This window comes from Neovison vison, chromosome 6 (assembly GCF_020171115.1).
Source record: "Neovison vison isolate M4711 chromosome 6, ASM_NN_V1, whole genome shotgun sequence".
Classification (NCBI taxonomy): Eukaryota; Metazoa; Chordata; class Mammalia; order Carnivora; family Mustelidae; genus Neogale; species Neogale vison.
This window is the reverse complement of record NC_058096.1, coordinates 55,475,671-55,496,074: the sequence shown is the minus strand read 5'-3', so window position 1 is coordinate 55,496,074 and position 20,404 is coordinate 55,475,671. Positions and strand designations below refer to the sequence as shown.

At 40.1% G+C, this 20,404-nt stretch overlaps 1 protein-coding gene across 5 annotated transcripts in view; it reads left to right on the top strand.

Annotated features, from left to right (window-relative positions):
• The first annotated feature begins 1,007 nt into the window (after nt 1-1,007).
• Nucleotides 1,008-20,404, top strand: part of CD47 (CD47 molecule) — a 45,593-nt gene continuing 26,196 nt past the window's right edge. For 3 of the 5 annotated variants that reach the window (XM_044251330.1, XM_044251328.1, XM_044251327.1), the window contains exons 1-2: nt 1,009-1,186; nt 12,741-13,088. In XM_044251330.1, coding sequence (XP_044107265.1) covers nt 1,144-1,186; nt 12,741-13,088 — 391 coding nt within the window. In that variant the 5' untranslated portion in view covers nt 1,009-1,143. Of the gene's footprint in view, nt 1,187-12,740; nt 13,089-20,404 lie in introns of all 5 variants that reach the window. The other 2 variants (XM_044251326.1, XM_044251329.1) reach the window with 1 other exon arrangement.

Below are 20,404 nucleotides of genomic sequence, written 5' to 3'. Positions count from 1 at the left end.
GGCTCCAGGAGGGTCCTGGAAGGGATGGCCTGAGCGTGTCCGTGTGTCGGCCAAGGTGTCCAGGCCTGCCTGATTGCCCCCGGGGGCTCGGGAGCTCGGCGTCAACCACACCCAAACATGTTTACCTCCACGGCCGAGCTGTTTGAGGAACCCGGTTCAAAGGAGGAAACTACTAACGGACAAGGCGAGAAAGAGCGCCGGGAGCCCACAACCGCAGCGGAAACAACATCCCAGGGGGCGGCAGGAGCTCGCTGAACCGCGGACGGCAGCCCCCCCACCCGCTCCGCGAGTCCGAGCGAGAGCTCGCTGCGGACAGGCTCGGCCGCCGCCCGGCCCTCGGCGAAGCCCCCGCGGCTCCCCGACCGCTGGGAGGCGTAGCGGCGCCCCACGCGCCCCACGCCGGGGGTCGAGGGACCGTGTTTAGGGGGCGCGGCCAGAGGTGGGGGCTCGGGAGCGGCAGGGTCGACGCGCGGGCGGACGTCGGACCCGGGGAGGGGAGAGAGCGCGGGGGGCTCGCGCAGGCCGAGGCGCCCAGGTCGGAGGGAGCAGCACCGGGTGGCGCTCCCGACGCGTGAGGGTGGGAGTGAAAGCGGGAGAGCGCCGGCGCACGGAGGCTACGGGGCCCGGGACCGTGTGAGGGGCGGGAGGGATCCGCGGACAGGGCGGGTGCAAGGAAGTCCCCGGTGAGCGTTCACACACACGCTCAGCCCTCAGCCTCCTGAGGCGGGCTGGCACACAGACCGCGGGGCTGGGGGCTGGGGGGGGGGATGACGGGACGTGACCGGCGCGTCCGGCGCGTGCCACTGGGTGGGACTCGGATCCAGGCCTCGTCTGCGCGGACTGGAGCGGAGACTGGAGCCCGCAAGGCAGGAGGGCGTCGCGTCAACAGTCCCGGCGGCGGGGCGGGGGCGCGTGCGCGTGCGCGGCTCGCGCGGCGGGAGAAGCGGGGGGAGCGGGCGTGGGGTGGCAGGAGCGCGCGTGCGCGCGGCCAGGCAGCCTGGGCGGCGGGTCCTGCTTGTGACGGACGGCGGCGTCCGGTCCTGCCCGTGACGGCGGTGGCGGCCGATCCTGCCAGTAACAGCTGCGGCGGCTGCTCGAGACACCTGCGGCGGCGCCGGCGGCGACCCCGCGGCGGCCGCTGAGATGTTGCCCCTGGTGGTCCTGCTGCTGGGCTCGGCGAGCTGCGGTGAGTGGCCCCTCTCTCCGGGCTCCGAGGCTCGTGTTTCGCCGCCCCGAGGCACCCCCGCGGGTGTGTGGGCTGCGCCCCGGCTGGCCCGGCGGCGCTCTGGAGAGGGTCGTCAGAGCGCGGGACGCGCGGGCCCTGCTCGCTCCGGGTGCGAACGTAGGAAGGGCCCGAGGGTAATCCTGCGCCTCCTTCCTTCCTTTCCCTCCTCTTCCTCTTCCCCCAGGGTGAGAGCGGGGTTTATCTCCTTCCCCCGTACTCCACCTCCAGATGCACACCGAGGAAGATTCTGAGCCGTGCAGCTCACGCAGAAATTAACTGTAGAGAGAAAGGGCGCGATCAGAGGCGAGGGTTGGCAACTGTTAGGGGCCCCCCTCTTTTGCACCCCTCTTCCTCCTCGGTGCTCAAACGCATTTGGGGATGAAGGAGGGAGAGTGGGAGGGCCCGGGCCTCTTGCGATAGAAGTGCGCATTTTGGAGAAGTCTGCAAGACGGGATTTCTCCTGTTTGCCCTCCTCCATGAATATAGAGTTAAAGAAACGTAAAGGAACAATTAAGTTGCATTTCCAACCAAGCATTTAATCAGAAGAATCTTCTGGCCGCTTTTTTTTTTTTTAAACCCTAGAAATAAGCTACCTGGAAACTCATCTACCCCCACGCCCTATCAACCACTTTAATACAGTCCAAATTGTACGTTCAAATTTTTCCACTTTATTTGGGTGAACCGTTTTAATAGTAATCCAGATTTCGCTTGAAATATGAAGACTATACCCTCCAGTCAAAATGTATTTGCAACAGAGTGGGATTTGGTGTCTTTCAATACCAAAGGCGGTTGCCCCCCCATTTGGAATCCATTATGCTTCCCCCCCCCACCGCGCAACGTGTGCTTCGTCTGTAAAAAAGTAAGGAATAGGAATTTTCGTGGTTCTACAGTGCTTGTCGTGCTTTACATCTATACAGTCTTATGTGAACTTTTTGTAAGATTCAGTATTGAATTTGAGTAGCAGACGCATTTGTTACATTTAATTCTAGAATGCTAAATTAATTAGATTTTAAACTGATTATTAGCTCACTGTGCCATTTATAAACGCTTGTGATTTCAAGCCATTTCCATTATGCCCTTAAATCTTTGCTTACCACTTTCTCCAATCTCTGAAACATCCTGGGTTGTTGGAGTTGTTGATGATATCTTTATTATAAAGAGCTGATCATTAGATAATGTACTATTTCTTGTCATCATCATTAATGGCTTGTTGCCATTACTATTACTATAGCGAAAATACTGCTTTCAGAAACCTGTTGTATGATCAGAAAGTCTACGTATTGGACCAAATTACAAATTTGTAATAAAAGATCACGAATTCAGGCTGCTGGCATCAAAGCTAGTCTGAAGAATAAAAAATGTAAATCATATATTAAAAAACAGTGGTCCTGTTTTCAAGCAGATGGGAAAGAACTGCTATAATGGTACTTTTGGGGCTAGGCCTTGTTTAATAATAGTTAAGTCACATATAATTAGCACTCATTTACATGCAGTATTAATGTGCTCAATTCCCTACATGGTCACAGAATTCACAATTTATAGTATTTCATTGTACTTAATAATAACCTGAAAAAAAGCACAATAGAAGCATTATACATTTGAGTTCTGTGAAGTGTTGACTATAAAACAGAAAGTGATAGCATTTGTTATAAGATACAGTGGATTTTGTGTGTTTAATATGTAGTTTTTAAAAAGGCAGGTATGAAAATACCATAACCATCTCAGAACACAAGTCATTATCAACTAGGGTATTTGAGAGACTGAATTTAGAATTCAAAATGAGTAAAACAGTCACAGATGTGTGTTTATTTGTCCTGAAGTTTGATTTTGCTTTCAGTTTCATTTATAGATGATTGGTAATCAAAGGCATTTTTTGGAAGCCACTCAGTTTCAGTTGACCTTTGTGGCAAAAGAAGTTACCTGAAATGCTCCTTCCGTCTACTTAAAGGCAACCTGCAACCCCCCCTATTGGTTTATAAGCTGCAGAATGAATTACTACGTACCTTTCCTCTCCCATCCCCTATAAGTCCAATTATACTTTGTTTAAAAGCACATTGGTAGTTTCAGTAGTTTTTAGTAACTGGCAAATAAAACTTGACTTAAATAATGATGGTGACATGGACTGTTTTTTCACTGGTTGAATAATTTTTCTTTGTTCGAAGTGAGTTTTTAAAATCGAGAGTACACATAATTAGAAAATAGTTTTATTATATAAGTCTGGCAGTGATTTGTCTTGCTTAAACGAAAATGTTTTCTTTCCTCTTAAGGAATATATTACTCTTAAACACGAATTGCCATTTTAAGGAAGTGAATGCCTATTTAAAAAGTATTTATTTATGGGGCCACCCCAGCAGTCTAGAGGCAGTGTGTTAAAGCATTACACTAAATGCCTACCATTAGGACACTTGCTCATGCTGTCATCTGTATTTTGGCAGATGTTTTATCTTTGCCACTGAGTTGTTAATGGAGATTTGAAAGGCCAGGTTCTAAAGAAGAAAAATAGGTGTTTTTCCTAAGTTTGATAAATATTCAAGTCCACAGTAATCACTCTTATTATTAAACCAGTTTGCATTTCCTAATGTGCATTCACCTATAGCCAAATAAGCATTGCTTTTAATACTCTAATGTTCTTTTTGTGATACAGTTTTCATATAATCATTTTAGCCATCTTTAAGGTTTTTGCTGTTAGCCTTTGTATAAAAAAGATATAAATTTTATATAAAAAAAAGATTTAAAAATCTCCATATTTTGACACCTTGTGTCTCAGCCTGATACAATGTACTCTTTCTTGCGTTGTCATAAAGTAACTTTTACATTGTGTCCTAGTGCAGATAGTTTTTCCATGATAAAAGAACAAGAATAATAGTGTAGGATCACTACATTTTAATTTTGTTAAACTTACTGTAGTACTAAAGTAAAAAAAATTGGAGCACCCAAGAAATTTGTTCTTGATATTCCTAGACTGAGGCAAGAGAACCCGGATTTTTCTCCTTCGTAGTTACATAGAGTTGAAACAGAAATTATAGTTATACCCTCCTCTGAATATTGCATTTGTTATCTATGGGACAGTTAGGTAAGACTCGGGATCTGATTAGCCCCAGGTTTTGAGATACAAATTAAGAGAATAAATGTGCATATTTGAATACATGTCACTCTTACGGGTTAAAGGCAAGACAAGGCATTTGGCAATTGCGGGGTCTGTCGAAACTCCTTTTTCCGTTGCAAACTAGTATGAGCCCATGATATGTTCTAAGCAGTGTGCAAGGCCCTCCTGGGCATAACAGATAAATTTCAGACCATATGCCTCTCAGTAACTTAAAATGTAGTTTACAAAGAGTAAGGATTTTTGTTTGTTTGTTTTTATCTCTTGGTGACATCTAGTATATTTTAAATGCATGGTAAGCCCATAATTCTGGATGTTACTGACTTGAAACTGCTGTCTCCCCTGTAATTCTAGGTTTATCACTTCTGTTCTTATAAGGCCACTTTAAATCTAGTAGGGAATTTGAGTCAGAACTAAACACCTTGTGGACGTGCCTGCTTTACCTTTACCCTAACCTTATTTGGTCTCTATTGAGGAGAGAGTTGTCTGAATCTCCCTTTTTGACCCTCATTGTAACCCGATTCAGTTTAGGACTCTAGTTCTTCATAACAGGGGCTTAATCTGATGGCAAAAAGTGGTAGGATTCTCTTTCAGCAGGTATCTTTGTTCATGAGCTTTGCTTCATTTACCTCAGTGACTGTTGGCCTTCTTCCCCATTCCTGAACATCCATTTCAAGCAGCTAATTAACTTCCTACTCTACTGCAAAAAATAGTGATGTGTGGTGTGGACTCTCTCAGCTTCCCTCCCACCATTACTAAACTTATCTACAATTTCTTAAGCAACCTTCTCATTCTCTTTCCTCCCTCAGTTTCAGAAGTGTACCTATTCACCTTTCCAAGGAAAGGTTCACCTGTCTACAGCTCTTTCACTTTCACCATTTTGGAGACCTGCCCAACTCAGCTTAATTCTTCATTCTTTCATCTTAGATCTTTCCCTCTCCATGGGCTTCTTTACTTTAGCTTGCATGCATGCTCAAGTTTTACCCCATATTACAAAACAAACTAGAAGAACTAAAAAACCTTGCCCTGGTGCCTACACTTTTGCTGCTGCCTTCTCTGCTTTCTTACACTGCAAAATTAATTGAAAGAGAATGCCTCTTCATTCTTCCCTCCTATTCACTTCCCAAATGCAATCTGACTTTTGATCCCACCAGTCTATTGACATTGTTGTAGGTAAAAAAAGATAATGATGTAGTTTTCAATCTAGAGGCTGTTTTTACTTATACTATTTAACATCTGTTTTGTCCACATGAAGACCCTTCTTTGATGTCCACAGTGGTATTTTTTGCTGCTCTCACTTCTTTTTCTCACTTCCGTGGTTTATTCTTCTTTAACTGTTTTCCCATAAATATTGGTGCTCCTCAACATTTTATCTCTGGTTCCTGCTATGTTTGCTTTGTAGGGACTCTCTGGGCAATCTTGTTTATGCTCACAGTTTCACCTACCAGCTGTGATCTCGGTGATACCCAAGTCTTCATAGCTCTGACCTTTCTTCTTAAATTCAGATCCTTATGTCCTAGGGTCTACTGGACATCCTTATTTCATCTTCCCACAGGTAGTTTAATACTCAGCCTATTAAATATTGAAAGATTATTCCCCTGTAGATCTCCAAAAATCTCTTTTCTCTATAAAATCCACAATCTAACCAGTTACTCATACTTTAATAAACAACTTTGATTCTTTCCTCCTCTTCTCCCTTACTTCCCACATCCAACTTATGTTGATGTTCTTTGTTTTTTACTGTAATATTTTGGCCTTCTCTCCAGGTGTCAATTACCTGGACTATTACCCAGGTGATCTCTTGATGGGTCTCCCTTTCCCATCTCCCTTCGTGCCCTTAGTTCACCCTTCATGCTGTTGGGTTTTTTGTTTTTGTTTTTGTTTTCTTAAATGCAAGTAAATCCACATGTTTTGCTCTTGCTTATATTATCAAGTCCCAGTTCTTCCGAATGGCATTCAGGGAAGCCTTTACAGTATTTCTTAACCATCCCTTTTTCCTAAAGTTCACTTGAAGAATCTTCTGCTTCCAGTTACTCACTTTTTCTCATTCTTCTGCACATGTTATGTACTCTGCCTAGAAAGCCTTTCCTTTCCTATATAATTCCTACTCATCTTTCAAGACTTAGTTTAAACATCATCCTCTAGGAAGATCATTCTTAAACACATTCATGTAATTTTTAAGAAACTCTTCCATGCAATCTGCAACTGACGTGATCAAGATTTTCTACTAAAATATGTAACTTCTCCATTCTATAATCAGGTCTATTGAAGTGAGAAGTAGTGGAGGATTTTCTTGGCATATGGAAGAAGAGTGAATCCTCTCTGATACAATTTTCCTTTCTTGGTATTAATACTTTAAGTGTTCTACATTTATAAGGAATGTACTGGTTTGTGCTTGCTAGACCCTGGATCCAGAGGATACTAAATGAAGACATTATCCTTGTTTCTCTACCTTTTGAGCCTAATGGTGAGATCAGTTAAGTAAAATAGTAATTTCAAGATTCAGTAGTAAGTGCAGTGACAACACTTGAACAGGGGACAATAAGAGCAATAAGGAGGGAATGAATATAATTGAGCAGTGGTAGGGAAGAGGAATAGGATTGAACATCTCCCATGGGTTCTAGCAGGAAGAACCAAAGTTAGCAAACTTTAGCTGCCATTTATTGAACATTTCTATATATGTGAAAATACTGCAATAAGAAGTTAATATTTATTATCTCATTAAGTCTTCAAAGAGTCTCTATGAGGTATACTCTACTTCAGTTCACATTTTGTGGATGAGGAAACTGAGCTACAGAGGTTAAATAACTCGCCAGTGGTTATACAAGGAGAAAGTGCAAGTCTTGAGCCAGGTCTGATTCCACAGTGTGTGCTCTTACCTGGACACTGCACGAACAAGTGTTTGCCAGCATGTCCAAAGGCGTGGATGGAGATGAAGGGTATTTGCATATTCATAGAATGGCAGGAAGTCATTATGATGGGAGCTTAGTTTGGAAAAGAAGGAGTACAGGAGGTGGGGCTGGACAGGATCTTGAAGGACCTAGTTTGTATTCCATGCTTATGCACTTAGAATTTAGCTTGAAACAGGGAGAGGGGTGTTGATAAAAGTATATTAGGCAGAAGAGTTCACATTTGCATTTAGAATAGTTATTTTGAGAACTGTGGAAAATACATTGGGGCTGAGATGGGAAAACATTGAGACTGGAGGTAGGGAGCTAGTTAAGAGGTTATGGCAATATCTCAAAAGAGAGATGGTAAATGTCTAATACATACAACAGACATTGGATTGAGGAATCATTAAATAGGTTGAGCCTACTACAAATTCTTTATAACTAAGGAGAAGGAGGAATCTAGCATAATTCTTATTAGGTCCAGGTCTGGTTGACTGATAGATAATAGACCATACTTTGGATGGTGAGGTTTTGGGAGGAGGCTAGGAAGAGGGTAAATAGGTTTTTGGACATGTTGACTTTGAATTAACTGTAGTACATCCAAGTGGAAGTACACAGCAGACAGTTGACTTTCCAGGTCTGCAGTTAAGAAGAAAGTGGGGCCTGGTTAAACAAAAAGTGTGTAGGTAGTTTAACTGTGGGGTAAGAGAGAATGCTGGGCGTTGGGGGTTGGGAAGAGGGCACTGCTGTATACGGAGTTTTGAGGAACACTAATATTTATTGTGAGTCAAGGACTAGATTTCAATGAAGAAGAAAGCTGTTATGGGGTGGACAAAGCAGTAAGAGGAAATTCAGAATCAAAAGCTATCGGAGGCCAAGAGATAAGAGCAAGAAAGGAGCTGCCTATTGGCCCAGGAGCTATAGAATATTCGAGATAGAGAGTAAACCGTGCACTTTCAGTTTCTCACAAGGGATTATTGGCAGCTTTGGAAAGAACTGTTACAGTGAGGAAGAGGGAAAGGCCATGTGGCAGAGACTTAAGAAGTGAATAGGAGGTGAAAAAATGCATTTAGATGATTGTTTTAGGATGCTCGGGAAGAGAGACACAAGTACGAGTAATTTTTTAAAAGTTGACTAATATTTAAGCATTTTTTATATGTTAAAAAATAACCTGTGAATGGCATGGGGGATGTTAAGAAGCTAATAATCAACTAGGGAAAGTCCTTGGGGTGACTAGTGGGTGTGGAGGCAGAAATGTAAACTAATGGATGAAGGAATACAATTGTGAATAGGAGGAAGGTGAGGAGGGTGTGGATAGTTGGGGTTGCAGGTAACTATATAGGTAGGAAGTATTGGAAGCTTCTGGTTTCTCATTTAAAGGGCTCAAGAAATATGGCTTCTTTGGAGAGTATAGGATAAGCTTTTGCAAAAGGGGAATGATTTAAGGGTTACAAAGGAGAGAGAGAGGTTTTGCATGGAACATATACAAAGATAAATGATTGAAGGCCCAGATGGGTGGGAGCTATGACAGTCTCCTGTTGTTCCCCTAGTAGCAATGCAAATTTCCTTAGAATTCTGTAAGACTGATTACTCTCCTGCCCATCTATAGCACTTTGTTCATACGGAAGGATAGCACTTAGGACTTCCTGTTACAAAAAGTATGTATCATAGTTCGAAATGAGAATTGAAAGCTTCCAAAAGATAATTGCCGCTTTTTTCCGTCATTGTATCCTCTCATCCTAGCACAATGTTTCAGATCAGGTAATTCTCAATAAATGTTTTTTGCATTTGTACGTTTCAGAACTAGACTTGTGTGCTGTGACTACAGTGTATTGAGCCTTCTCTGCAACATATAATAGCTGTTTTCAGTTCTATGGTCAGAGATGGTTTCAGTTGGTGATCTGTATTTACAGAGGTTGTGAAGTCCAGTATTTTTGGCAGTTTATATAAAATAATTTCCCCATTTCATTTATTAATTTATCTGTAGCTCTTATATTTATCTATTCCTATCTGATTTAGATTGCTAGAGGCATATCTTGATTATTCAGAGTTTCCTTATTCATGTTAATTATCTATGTGCTTTTATTTGCTCTCTATATTTTAAATCTTTTTTTTTTCACTTTGATGTTTCATCAGAAAGCATTAGGCAAAAGATAGAAAACCCAAATCAGATAATTTCACTGTTTAATAGTTTTGGTTTTTTTTTAAAATAAATGTTTATAGAGGATGAAGCTGTCATTAACAGCTGGTGGAGTGGCATTTTTGGACTACCCTTATTTATTAATTAGCACCAGGGCTATTCAAGTTATGGCTTATCTAGGTCAGTTTTACTTTGAGTTTTATTGATAGTATTTATTCTACTTAAATTGCTTCAGCTATAAGATTGTTCTATTGCCACAAAAAATGCAGTGCAATTAGTGCTTTCTGATTTTTTAGAAAATTCATTCTCTAAATGTAAGATGAAACTCCAGTTTTCACCAACCCCTTCTTACTTAGAGCCTTCTAAAAATGTTTGCTAAGAAAACTGAGCTCTTCACTTGTATCTCTTTTATTAAAAGGTGATTTTTAGAAATAATTTTTAAAATCTTGACTCAAACAAATACAAAATGACCATGTATCAAAGGTTTTATTTCACGTGTTAATTAACAAGTAAACCAGCAAGATGATAAAACCATCTCAGTTTTAAAAGAAAATTGAGAGAACAGACATATTTATAGGCAATCAGGAATGGTGAAATGAATTTTCAAATAGATGCAGTATTATCCTCAGGGCAATAAAACGTGATTTTTTGAAATCTCTTCTTCCACCAGGGAGAAGTGAATTGCAGAACAAAGTTTATTTGTATCTCTATGGACATGAATCATTTGCATTGCCATCAGTTTTGCCAAAATTATAAAATAGCACAGACAGATAAACACAGTGAAAGGCATAGGGTCCTACAGAATGAGATCGTCCCAAGGAATTTGTCACACAATTTCCAGTACTCCATTGGAAGGGCGCTCAGGAATCTTTCTGTCCATTTCAAAACCTTTCACTATATTTTCTAATTCTTTTCTTTCTGATTCCAGCATCGTACTTTTTTCTTTCCTTTTTAAAAGAAGATTTGTTCATGGGTGCCCGGGTGGCTCAGTCATTAAGCATCTGCCTCAGCTCAGGTCAGGATCCCAGGGTCCTGGGGTTGAGCCCTGCATGGGGCTCTCTGCTCAGCAGGAAGTCCGCTTCACTTTCCCGCTCTTCCCCTGCTGCTGCTCATGTGCACTCGTGCATGTGCTCTGTCTCTTTTACTCAAATAAATAAATAAAATCTTTTTTTTTTTTTTTAAGGATTTATTTACTTAAGAGGGGGGGGGGGACAGAAGGAGAGAGAGAATCTCGAGCACACTCCGTGCTCGGTGCAGAGACCACCATGGTGCTCGATCCCACAACTCTGAGCTCATGACGTGAGCCAAGACCAAGAGTTAGGACACTCAACTGACTGGACCACCCAGGCACCCGACTTCTCTCCTTTTCAAACACTATAGTTCCTTCCCTCTCCATCCCCAGCGCTTCTTGCTCAGGGATGACAACTCACAGGCCCAAGGCTTTGAAGAAATAACACAGTTTGGACCTGCCAATCAGAGGAGGTCCAGATCATTACATTAAAATGCTGTATCGCCTAACTTGTATAGTATTGCCCCTCATGTTCATAGCATGGTATTGTTAGAGAGCCCCTTGCCCAGGTCTTTTCTCCTCTGATGCTCACCACAATTCTGCGAAGTAACCCACTGTTTGTTTTTGATCCTCTTACAGAGAGTAAACCAAGGGATAGAAAAGTTAAATGAATTGCTTAATTTGTACTCAGACATTCTGAACATTGTCCACTTCATATTCCACTCTGCATCCTAGCATTCAATGCACTGGGCAGTTACTGAATAATAATTATGTTCCTAGGACAATAATATCTGATGCTCCTGATTTTTATTACCATTTTACAAATGTAGAAAGAAGAAATCTTAAGAATGAATTACGGAAATTGATGTTTTATTTGCATTTGTTAGTGCTTTGTTTTTTGAGGGAGAAGCCTGCTAATTACTAAGGTAAGAGGGTTGTTAAATGGCTGAACAGTAAGGAAGACAGCTATAATTTTTCCATATTCTCATACATGTTAGATGAAAGGTAAGTGATTGTGTCTCCTTTTCCAATCCCTCTTTTGTAAGGCAATGATAGTTTATTCTCCGGAGAAGAACTGATAGAATACAGTAGTCCACATGATCTGTAGGGAATATGTTCCAAGACTGCCAGTGAATGCCTAAAGCCACAGATAGTACCAATCCTACATAATTTTTTTCTGTGTGTATCTATGATTAAATTTAATTTATAAATTAGGTACAGTAAGAGATTGACATTAATAACTAATAATAAAACAACATTTATAACAATGTGCTATAATAAAATTTATATGAATATAGTCTCTTGCTTTCTTTTTCAAAATATCTTATTGTACTATACTCACCCTTTTTCTTATGAAGTTATGAGATGATAAAATGCCTACTTGATGAGATGAAGGCTGTAGGCAATGTGATGTGACCTAGAGTTAGGCTACTATAGATTGTCTGACCATGTGTTAGAAGGAAGATAATCTGCTTCTAGACTGTGGTTGACCAATGGTAACAGAAACCAAAGAAAGCATAGCCATGGATAAGTGGATAAGAGAAGACGTATATTTATTATTAGCAGTATCTGCTCTTTCTTGGTATTAACTTGTTTCTTAGCTTTTTTTTTTTTTAAGTGGTTTTTGGTTCCTAGGAGGAAAGAATACCTGTAATATGTATTTGGAAATTGTTTTCCATGGTTTCAGTGAAATAGGAAAATGCTTTTCTGTTGCATATAATACTTCCTAATACTTACATACAAAATGACTATTGCTGTCTGTATTTTGCAATGGGAAAGTAGCCACGGAGAATGTTTTTCTCCTTAGCATTCTGACTTTCCATCCTCGTGGAGAGATGTGATGTGATTCATCTGGCTTACTTTTTTGTATTAAAGTATAGTAGACCCCATCATCTTTTTTGGAAATGCAAGACAAGCATAGAAATAAACCTCCTCTCAGTTTAGCAAGTTCTATTTGGAGGAAGTATATACCAAATATAATACTTAGTTTGATTTTCTGTTAAAAATTTTTCATGGTTCGGACAGTATTTTTCTATATATATCAGGAGGCAGTAATGATTACTTCAAAGCTTCCAAAGCTAGATACTACACCTGCATGTTCCAACAGGGTTGCTGAATTTATTCCCAAGATATATGGTAATGTATACTTTGTATTACTGAGATTGAGTAAGGAAAAGTTACAATGTTGTCTGCCAGCTGTGCACATTAATATTAAAATAATTTGGATTTTTTTCACCTTGCCCGTCTTCTCTGTAGTTGCACTGTTTGCTTAAATGAACAAGTGAAACATTGCTCTTTATCTTAAGGATTTGTAACAACTTGAAGTATAGAATTCTATAATGAAATGAAACAATTTTCTTTTTCTTTTTCAGGTTCAGCTCAGCTAATATTTAACATAACCAGATCTGTAGAATACACTGCTTGCAATGAAAGTGTTATCATCCCATGCTTTGTTAATAACGTGGAGGCAACAAACATTAATGAGATGTATGTAAAGTGGAAATTAAAAGGAAAAGACATTTTCACCTTTAATGGAGCTCTACAGAAGACCACTCATGGTGATAAGTTTAAGAGTACAAAAATCATACCACAAAAATTACTAACTGGCATTGCATCTTTGGAGATGGATAAGGAAGAAGCTGTTGTAGGAAACTATACTTGTGAAGTAACTGAATTAAGCAGAGAAGGCGAAACCATCATAGAACTAAAATACCGAATTGGTAAGATTTCTACAAAAGCTTTCCATTTATTTGTCTTGTAGCATCCTGGTCCTGTTAGAAAGGGGTAAATGGGCCTAGATACTCCTTTGAATCAAAAAGCTGGCTATTAATAATAAATGCTGATATAATGTTTAATAGCTTTAAGATCATGTGTTTTGTATTATTTCCTTTTCTACTTTTCAGAGTGAACCTCCTTTGTGGTTGGTTAATTTGTATATTGTGTGGTTCTCAAACTTTTGGTCCAAGGACTCTTCTGTTGGGGTGCAGTCCTGAGGTCATCTACTCTGCATTTCTGTTTGCTGCCATCAAGAGTACTTTCTTGCATGTGATTAATTTTCCAGTCTCTTTGCAACTGTTTGGCCTTTTTTTTTTTTTTAACCTTACACTTTGATCAGAGGTTGACAAGTCTCAGCTATGTCCCATTTGCAGAGAATAGGTTAGAAGGAGAATCAGGAGATTAAAAAATCAGGTTATCATGGATGAGTCCTTGAGGTTTCCTATGCTTAGCTTTGCTTTGGTGTTTTTTTCACTGGCCAAGATTTAGAAGAACTAGAGATCCAATTCAGTGTATTTGAATTCAGCCTTGATTATAGCACCATGATTCTGCTCTTTCTTCACAAACGTGGTTTGGTGAGTTGTATAAAGCAGTCATTAGCTGAAGTAAACAGCCTGATTTCTTTTCTATTCTTTCTGGTGCCAGTTGATTTCTTCAACTACATACAAGTGCATTATGACTTTCTGTTTTGAAATATCTGTTTACAATCACTAGACATATTACTGATTTTAGGATTAGACCATACTTTGAGAACCTCTGCTTTAGATGGAACCAGAATAATTCAATTGGATCAGCTCTTTGCCTTCTATTCTTCTAGTGTTCATGGTTATAAAATGTCTGTTACCAGATTGAGAGTGGGATGTTTAATTTGATGGAATATTTTGACATGGTTTAGGATTAGGAATCAGAAAGTGAATTCTGTACCCTATTCTGTAACTTAATTATTTGCCTATGTGATCTTGAGAAGTTTATTATCTGGGTTCAGGTTACCATATTTCTGGGGTAGGGATGAAAATCGATCCCTGCTTTTGTGTGTCCTACAGTTTAACCAGCATCAACTAAGATCTCTTGCATGTAAGTTCTACGTCAGCCATGGTGCTTTGCAAATGTTGGTTGTGTTCCTCGGATGTTTATTTTATGAAGTGAGATAGCAAGTTGCTGACCCTGGCCTGGAGTATTGGGAGAGGGATTTCTGTACAGTGAGAAATGGGTAGGAGGTAGCTTAGAGCAGGTTGGCAGAATTTGGAGAACATTTCTGCTAGAAAATCTCTTACACAGTAACTTTTATTTTATATTTATTTGGACTAGGGAGCTTTTTTAAAAAATGCGAACCTTTCAGCAGGGTCTAATTATTCAAACACAGTGTCTGGAATTATATAATCTGATACCTAGCTGAAATTTTTCTGAAGGAATGTATACTTTTGTGGGAATGAAGAAGTAAGACCAGGGAGAAGCAATGATTTTGGAGTTCAGTGTCAGTCACTGAGAGGCAAACCGTTAAGCTCTAGATATGAAATTTGAAAGACTTGATGCTGGAATGAAGATGGTTGGGGAAGAAGTACCAATATCTGAGATGAAGACAAAGTTTATAATTTTATAAAAGTGTGATTATTTTATCTTTTTTTATTTTCAAAGTACCCTGTTAAAAAATGAGTCGTACTTACCTTTCAGGCCATTAAAAAGAGAAGATACTGTTTTGTTGCAGATAATGTAGAAAACTCTACCGGAGGTCTCAGACATTTGACTTTGCACTCAGTTTTATTTTTTGGAGTAATTAAAGGTTCATAGGAAATTACAAAGATAGAACAGAAGGGTGCTGTCTACTCTTTGCCCAGTTTCTGCCAGTGATTACTTCTTGTGTAACTATAGTAAAATATCAAAACCAGCAGGCTCACAGTGGTACAATGTGTATATGTTTGTCATTTTATCACATGTGTATGTTTAAATAACTATCAACACAATCAAGATTCATAACTACTGCTGCATTGACACAAAGATCTCCCTCATGCACCCTCTTCATAGTCACCTCCCTGCCCCCTCCCCAAATACCCCCACCCTGGCAAGCATTATCATGGTCTCTGTGGATGTGATTTTGTCATTGTAAGTGGAATCATACAGTATTTTGAGACTGGCTTTTTTCAGTCAGCACAGTGCCCTTGAGAACTATACAAGTTGTGTATATCAGTAGTTCGTTCTCTCTCTCTCTCTCTCTCTCTCTCTTTCTCTGTGTGTGTGTGTGTATGTGTGTGTGTGTGTGTCTGTCTTTCTGTCTCTCTTTTGGCTAAGTAGTAGTAGTCCATGCTATGGGTATATCACAACTTGTTTAACCATTCACCTCTTGTAGGACATTTTGGTTGTTCCCAGCTTTTGGCTATTACAAATGAAGCTGCTGTGAACAATCATGTACAGGTTTCTGTGTGGACATAGTCTTCTTCATTTCTCTGGATAAATGCCCAGAAGTACAATTACTGGGTTATACGTAAGTATACGCTAGGTTTTTAAAGAAACTGCCAACTGTTTTCCAGAATGATTTTTTCATTTTACATTCTTATCAGCAGCATATGAGCAATCTAGTTTCCCTGCATCCTTGCCAGCATCTGGTGGTGTCTCTTTCATACCCATTTTTGACTGGAGAAAGAAAGAAACCTCCTCTGCTCAAAAATGTTAATTTGGGGCAGGACTCTTACTGTGGAATACAAAGTTACTGTAGTAGAGATACTTACCCATCATGTGGACTTTGGGGATTTAGGCAGTGGAAAACATTTTTACTATGTTGTGCTTTTTTTGCAAATGTAGGCATAAAGGAGGAATAGAAATTACTTAATAGAGAATTCTATTTAGTGGAATGTGGGTAATGGTGACCATTGTGTTCTTTTTTTTTGAGGGCTAGGACGGAATATGTAGATGTACTGTATATGAATTAGAGTTGTATATGCCTGTGGTGTCTGTATATAGTATCACACCATGGAAGGAGCACAGGACTTGAATTTAGAAAGCTTTTTCTATACTTCACCATTTTCTAGTTTAAGATAACTTGTTTGAGAAACTCAACCTATGTGGTCCTCAGTTTTATCTGTAAAATGGGGATACTATCTTAATGACAGAATTGTTTGACATGTGTATAAGTTAGTATCTCTCTCTTTTTTTTAAGATTTTTAATTTATTTAATAGAGAGAGATCACAAGTAGGCGGAGAGGCAGGCAGAAAGAGAGGAAGGGAAGCGGGCTCCTTGCTAAGCAGAGAGCCCGATGTGGGGCTCGATCCCAGGACCCTGAGATCATGACCTGAGTTGAAGGCAGAGGCTTTAACCCACTGAGCCACCCAGGCACCCCAAGTTAGTATCTCTTAAAAAGATTTACTGAGTACCTACCATGTGCCAGGCACTGTGCTAGGCATTATGGATCTGACGATGACTAAGACATGATCCCTACTTTCTAGAAAATGAAAGCAGTATAAATAAGAACAGTAAAATAACAATATTTGTTTGAGCACATAGCAGATAATTCATATATGTTGTATCCTATGATCTTCTCAAGAACTCTAGCAGATAGACATAGGTCTTACCATTTAACAGATGAGAGAACAGGTGAGATTTAAACTACTTGTTAAAAGATTTCACCTAGATCTGTCTGTCTTCAAAACCCAAGATTTTTACCACCATGCTATATGGTTTCTTTGAAAACACCTTGAAAATAACCAAATACTAAATGTAAATAGTAGTTACAAAATGTTATTAATATCTATATTGATATTAATAATACAAACACTTGGAGGCTTAAAATTTTACATTTCTGCAAGTAAGTTATTAAGACTTTTTTTTAAAAAAGGGTTATTTCAAATTCAGTAGAGTTGCCATTTCTGTCATTGTCAACGTGATATACATTATGCTTATGATGTTGGCATGAGGGTATTGGAAGATCTTGCAATAGGTGTCTAGTGCTGTATAACAAATAACAAAAGTAGTGGCTTAAACCAGCTTCCATTTATTAGCTCACAGTTTTGTAGGGCACAGTTCTGGTCATGGTATAACTATGTTCTCCACATGAAGTTTTACAAGGCCAAAATCAAGGTGTCCACTAGGCTGTGTTCTCATATGGCGTTCGAGGTCCTGTTCCAAGCTTACATGATTGTGGTAGAATTCAGTTCCTTGCGACTGTAGGATGGAGGTCCCTGCTCCTTTGCTGCATGTCCACTTCTGGGGGCTTCTCTCAGCTCCCAGAGGTTGCCTCATTCCTTGCCACACAGCCTCTTCCATATGTAAAGCCAGCAAAGAAGATCCTTCCTCTGGTAGAATCCCTCTCACATATTGAATTCTTTTCCAGGAAAAGCACAAATGTAATCATTTGATTACACCAGCCTTCTCTCTCTCAAAGGCAATTGCTCCTTTGTGAAGCCAACAGGTTGGGCACCTTAATCACATCATCAAAATCCCTTTTGGCATATGACACAACATAATCACGGGAATGAAAGCCATCATGTTCACTGTTCCATCCCTTCTTCAAGGGGGAGGGAATTACAAATGGCTGATTGCAGGGAGCAGAGGTTTGGGAGCGCCTTTAGAATTCTGGGTTATGTAAGTACCCTAAACAAGTCAACACATCAGAAGAGTCCTCACAATCCTGAAACATCAAGTAAAAATTTGGCTTGAATTTTAGTTTTGTAAATTTTATTGTGATCTTCTTTTGTGGAAGCTGATGTTCGTGAAGGTTTACCATGTATGTATTTGAAGGAAAAGCACACTTACGTCAACTAAAGTGATCTTTTCACTTTTTCCAGTTATATCCCGTTTTGTACACAGTGATAAAAGAAATGAAGTACTTGGTTTTTATAACACTTAGGCTGGGAAGAAGAATTCAAACACTCATTCATAGACCACACCCTCATAATATCATTTCTTTGCTTTTCCACTAATGAGTTCATCTTCCTGAGAGCCTCACTACCTGAACAGGAATTGGGAAAGAGTAATGGGCAGAGTTGTCAGCCATAGCGTGAATGGAATAACATTGCCTTGGGTTATCTTTCTTAATCCTAAAGTGGAAAAATATCTGATATTGCTCTTAGTCCATTTTAAGCTTTTTTCTTAATGCCAAAGACATTCAAAATTGAGAAGGACCTTGGAGAAGTATCTTGTCTCTTTTCTCCCACTGAGGAACAAGAGTTAAAGTCATCTGACAGTAGTACCAAAACAAATCAATAGCTTAATGGGCATATAAGTGGTTTTATATAAAACATTGGCTTTCCCCCCCAGCATCTCATTTGGTTCTTGAATGTCCAATTCGGTGATTCTCAGACTCTCCGCCTTGACAAATTAAAGAGAGAGAACACATTCATGTCAGTGAGAAGAGAGAAATTATGGCAGAGGTGTGCAGCCCTGATTTTGAACTGAGAGAATGACGGAACATCCCCTCCATGAATGTGAACGTGCACACGCGTGTGCATATATGCACACACACTCTTACTATGGAGAACATATTAAAATCTTGGGGTGGGGGCTGAGAGGGGAGAATGTGTGACGTTTGAATAAACCTTCTGATAAGTTTCCATTAAGAATCACTTAGACGATGGTGTTCTTTGTTTTATTATCCCATCTTCTGTATGTCACTGAAATGTCTCTTAACGCTTCTTATTTCCACAGAGAGGCTTGGAGTCCTCCAGGAGTCATTTAGTCTCTCGCTGTCTAATTCATGAATTACTTCTATCACACCCCAGGAAGTTAGCATTCAAACTTCTTACCTGAACCCTTGACATGAGGAAACTGTCTCTTCCCAATGGATCTCAGCCTCTTAGTAGGCAGTTCCAGTTCTAACTTAAGTGAGGCCAGACTATGCAGTCCTACAATTTCTTTCTCACAAGAAGGGCTATGGTATTTCTCTCCCAAGCTTCTATTTTTCCCTAAGGTTGAAATCCCCAGTTCTTCCAGCCATTGCTAATGATTTCAGGATCCCTGTTCTAGTCACCTTCCTTTGGAACAATTTCCTGTGTGTCTTTAAGTGTTATGAGTGAAAATGTACTCGAGCCTGGGTTTGTGGGTCACACCTTGCCTTCCTGCCACTACCCAATTGCTGCTACAACTTTCTGATTGATCCTCCTTCTGTAATCCATTCTGCGCATTGCTGGAGAAGATTTTAAATGAATCATGGTTATTTTTCTCCCGTTTGAAGCTTTCCAAACAGTTAGCATTACTCTTAAAATAAAATCCAAACTCTCATAACAAGCTGTTATGAGATGATCTTGTCCCAGCAAGATTCCCATCTTCTCTTGTATCACTAAATTCTAGCCACCATTTATTTTCTTGAACTTGCTGTTCATTTGGTGTCTCTTCTTCCCTATCTTCATGTGGCTCAAATCCAGTTCCTCAAAAGTCTGATCTTCAGTTCTTCCCTCTCCTCTAGCTCATGGTCCCACCTGCCATGTTCACTAGCAGACCTTACATGTCTAGAATACCCTATCCATGGTGTGATTTCAGTAAATATTCGTGAAATGAAAAATGAGTGATCAGACCATGGTCAGACACACCTCATATTAATAGGTTTCTATCAATATATCCTGAGATTGTTTTGTTGCATAGGGAGAGAGGTCAGTGAAAGAACATTTCATTGTCAGCTCATCTTAAACACCTACTGATTATTTTGATCAGATACTGGCTGTATTTTGAATGTAGAGCCCATAAGATTTGCTGTGGGACTGGCTGTGGCATGTGAGAGAAACCAAGGAGTTATGGATGACTCTAAGGTTTTTGGTCTGAATAATTGGGGAAGTCAGCGCTACCAAAATGGGGAAACCCAAGAGGGGAGGTTTGGTGAAGTAGGCAGAGGGGCATCAGAAGTCCATTTGGGGCATGAAAACTTCAGATACTTATGATCCTTGGTTCATTATAGATCTTGGATACCAGCCCAGGGAGGGAGGTGGGGGGATGGGATAACTGGGTGATGGTATTAAGGAGGGCATGTGTGGTGATGAGCACTGGATGTTATATGCAATTAATGACTCGTTGAACACTACATGAAAAACTCATGAGGTGCTATATACTGTCTAATTGAACGTAATAAAAAAATATAAAATAAAAATTAAAAACGATCCTTGGTTCACTGTGCCTCAGTTTCCTCAGCGTAAGGAGGGGTTAGTAATTCCTCATACAATAATTGTGAGGATTTGAGGAGTTAATATAGACAACTCAAAACAAAATAATAGAGAAAATGGCTAGGGAAAATAAATTGATTGGGTATAGTCCTCAGATCATAGAGCTTTTATCAAAGCCTTT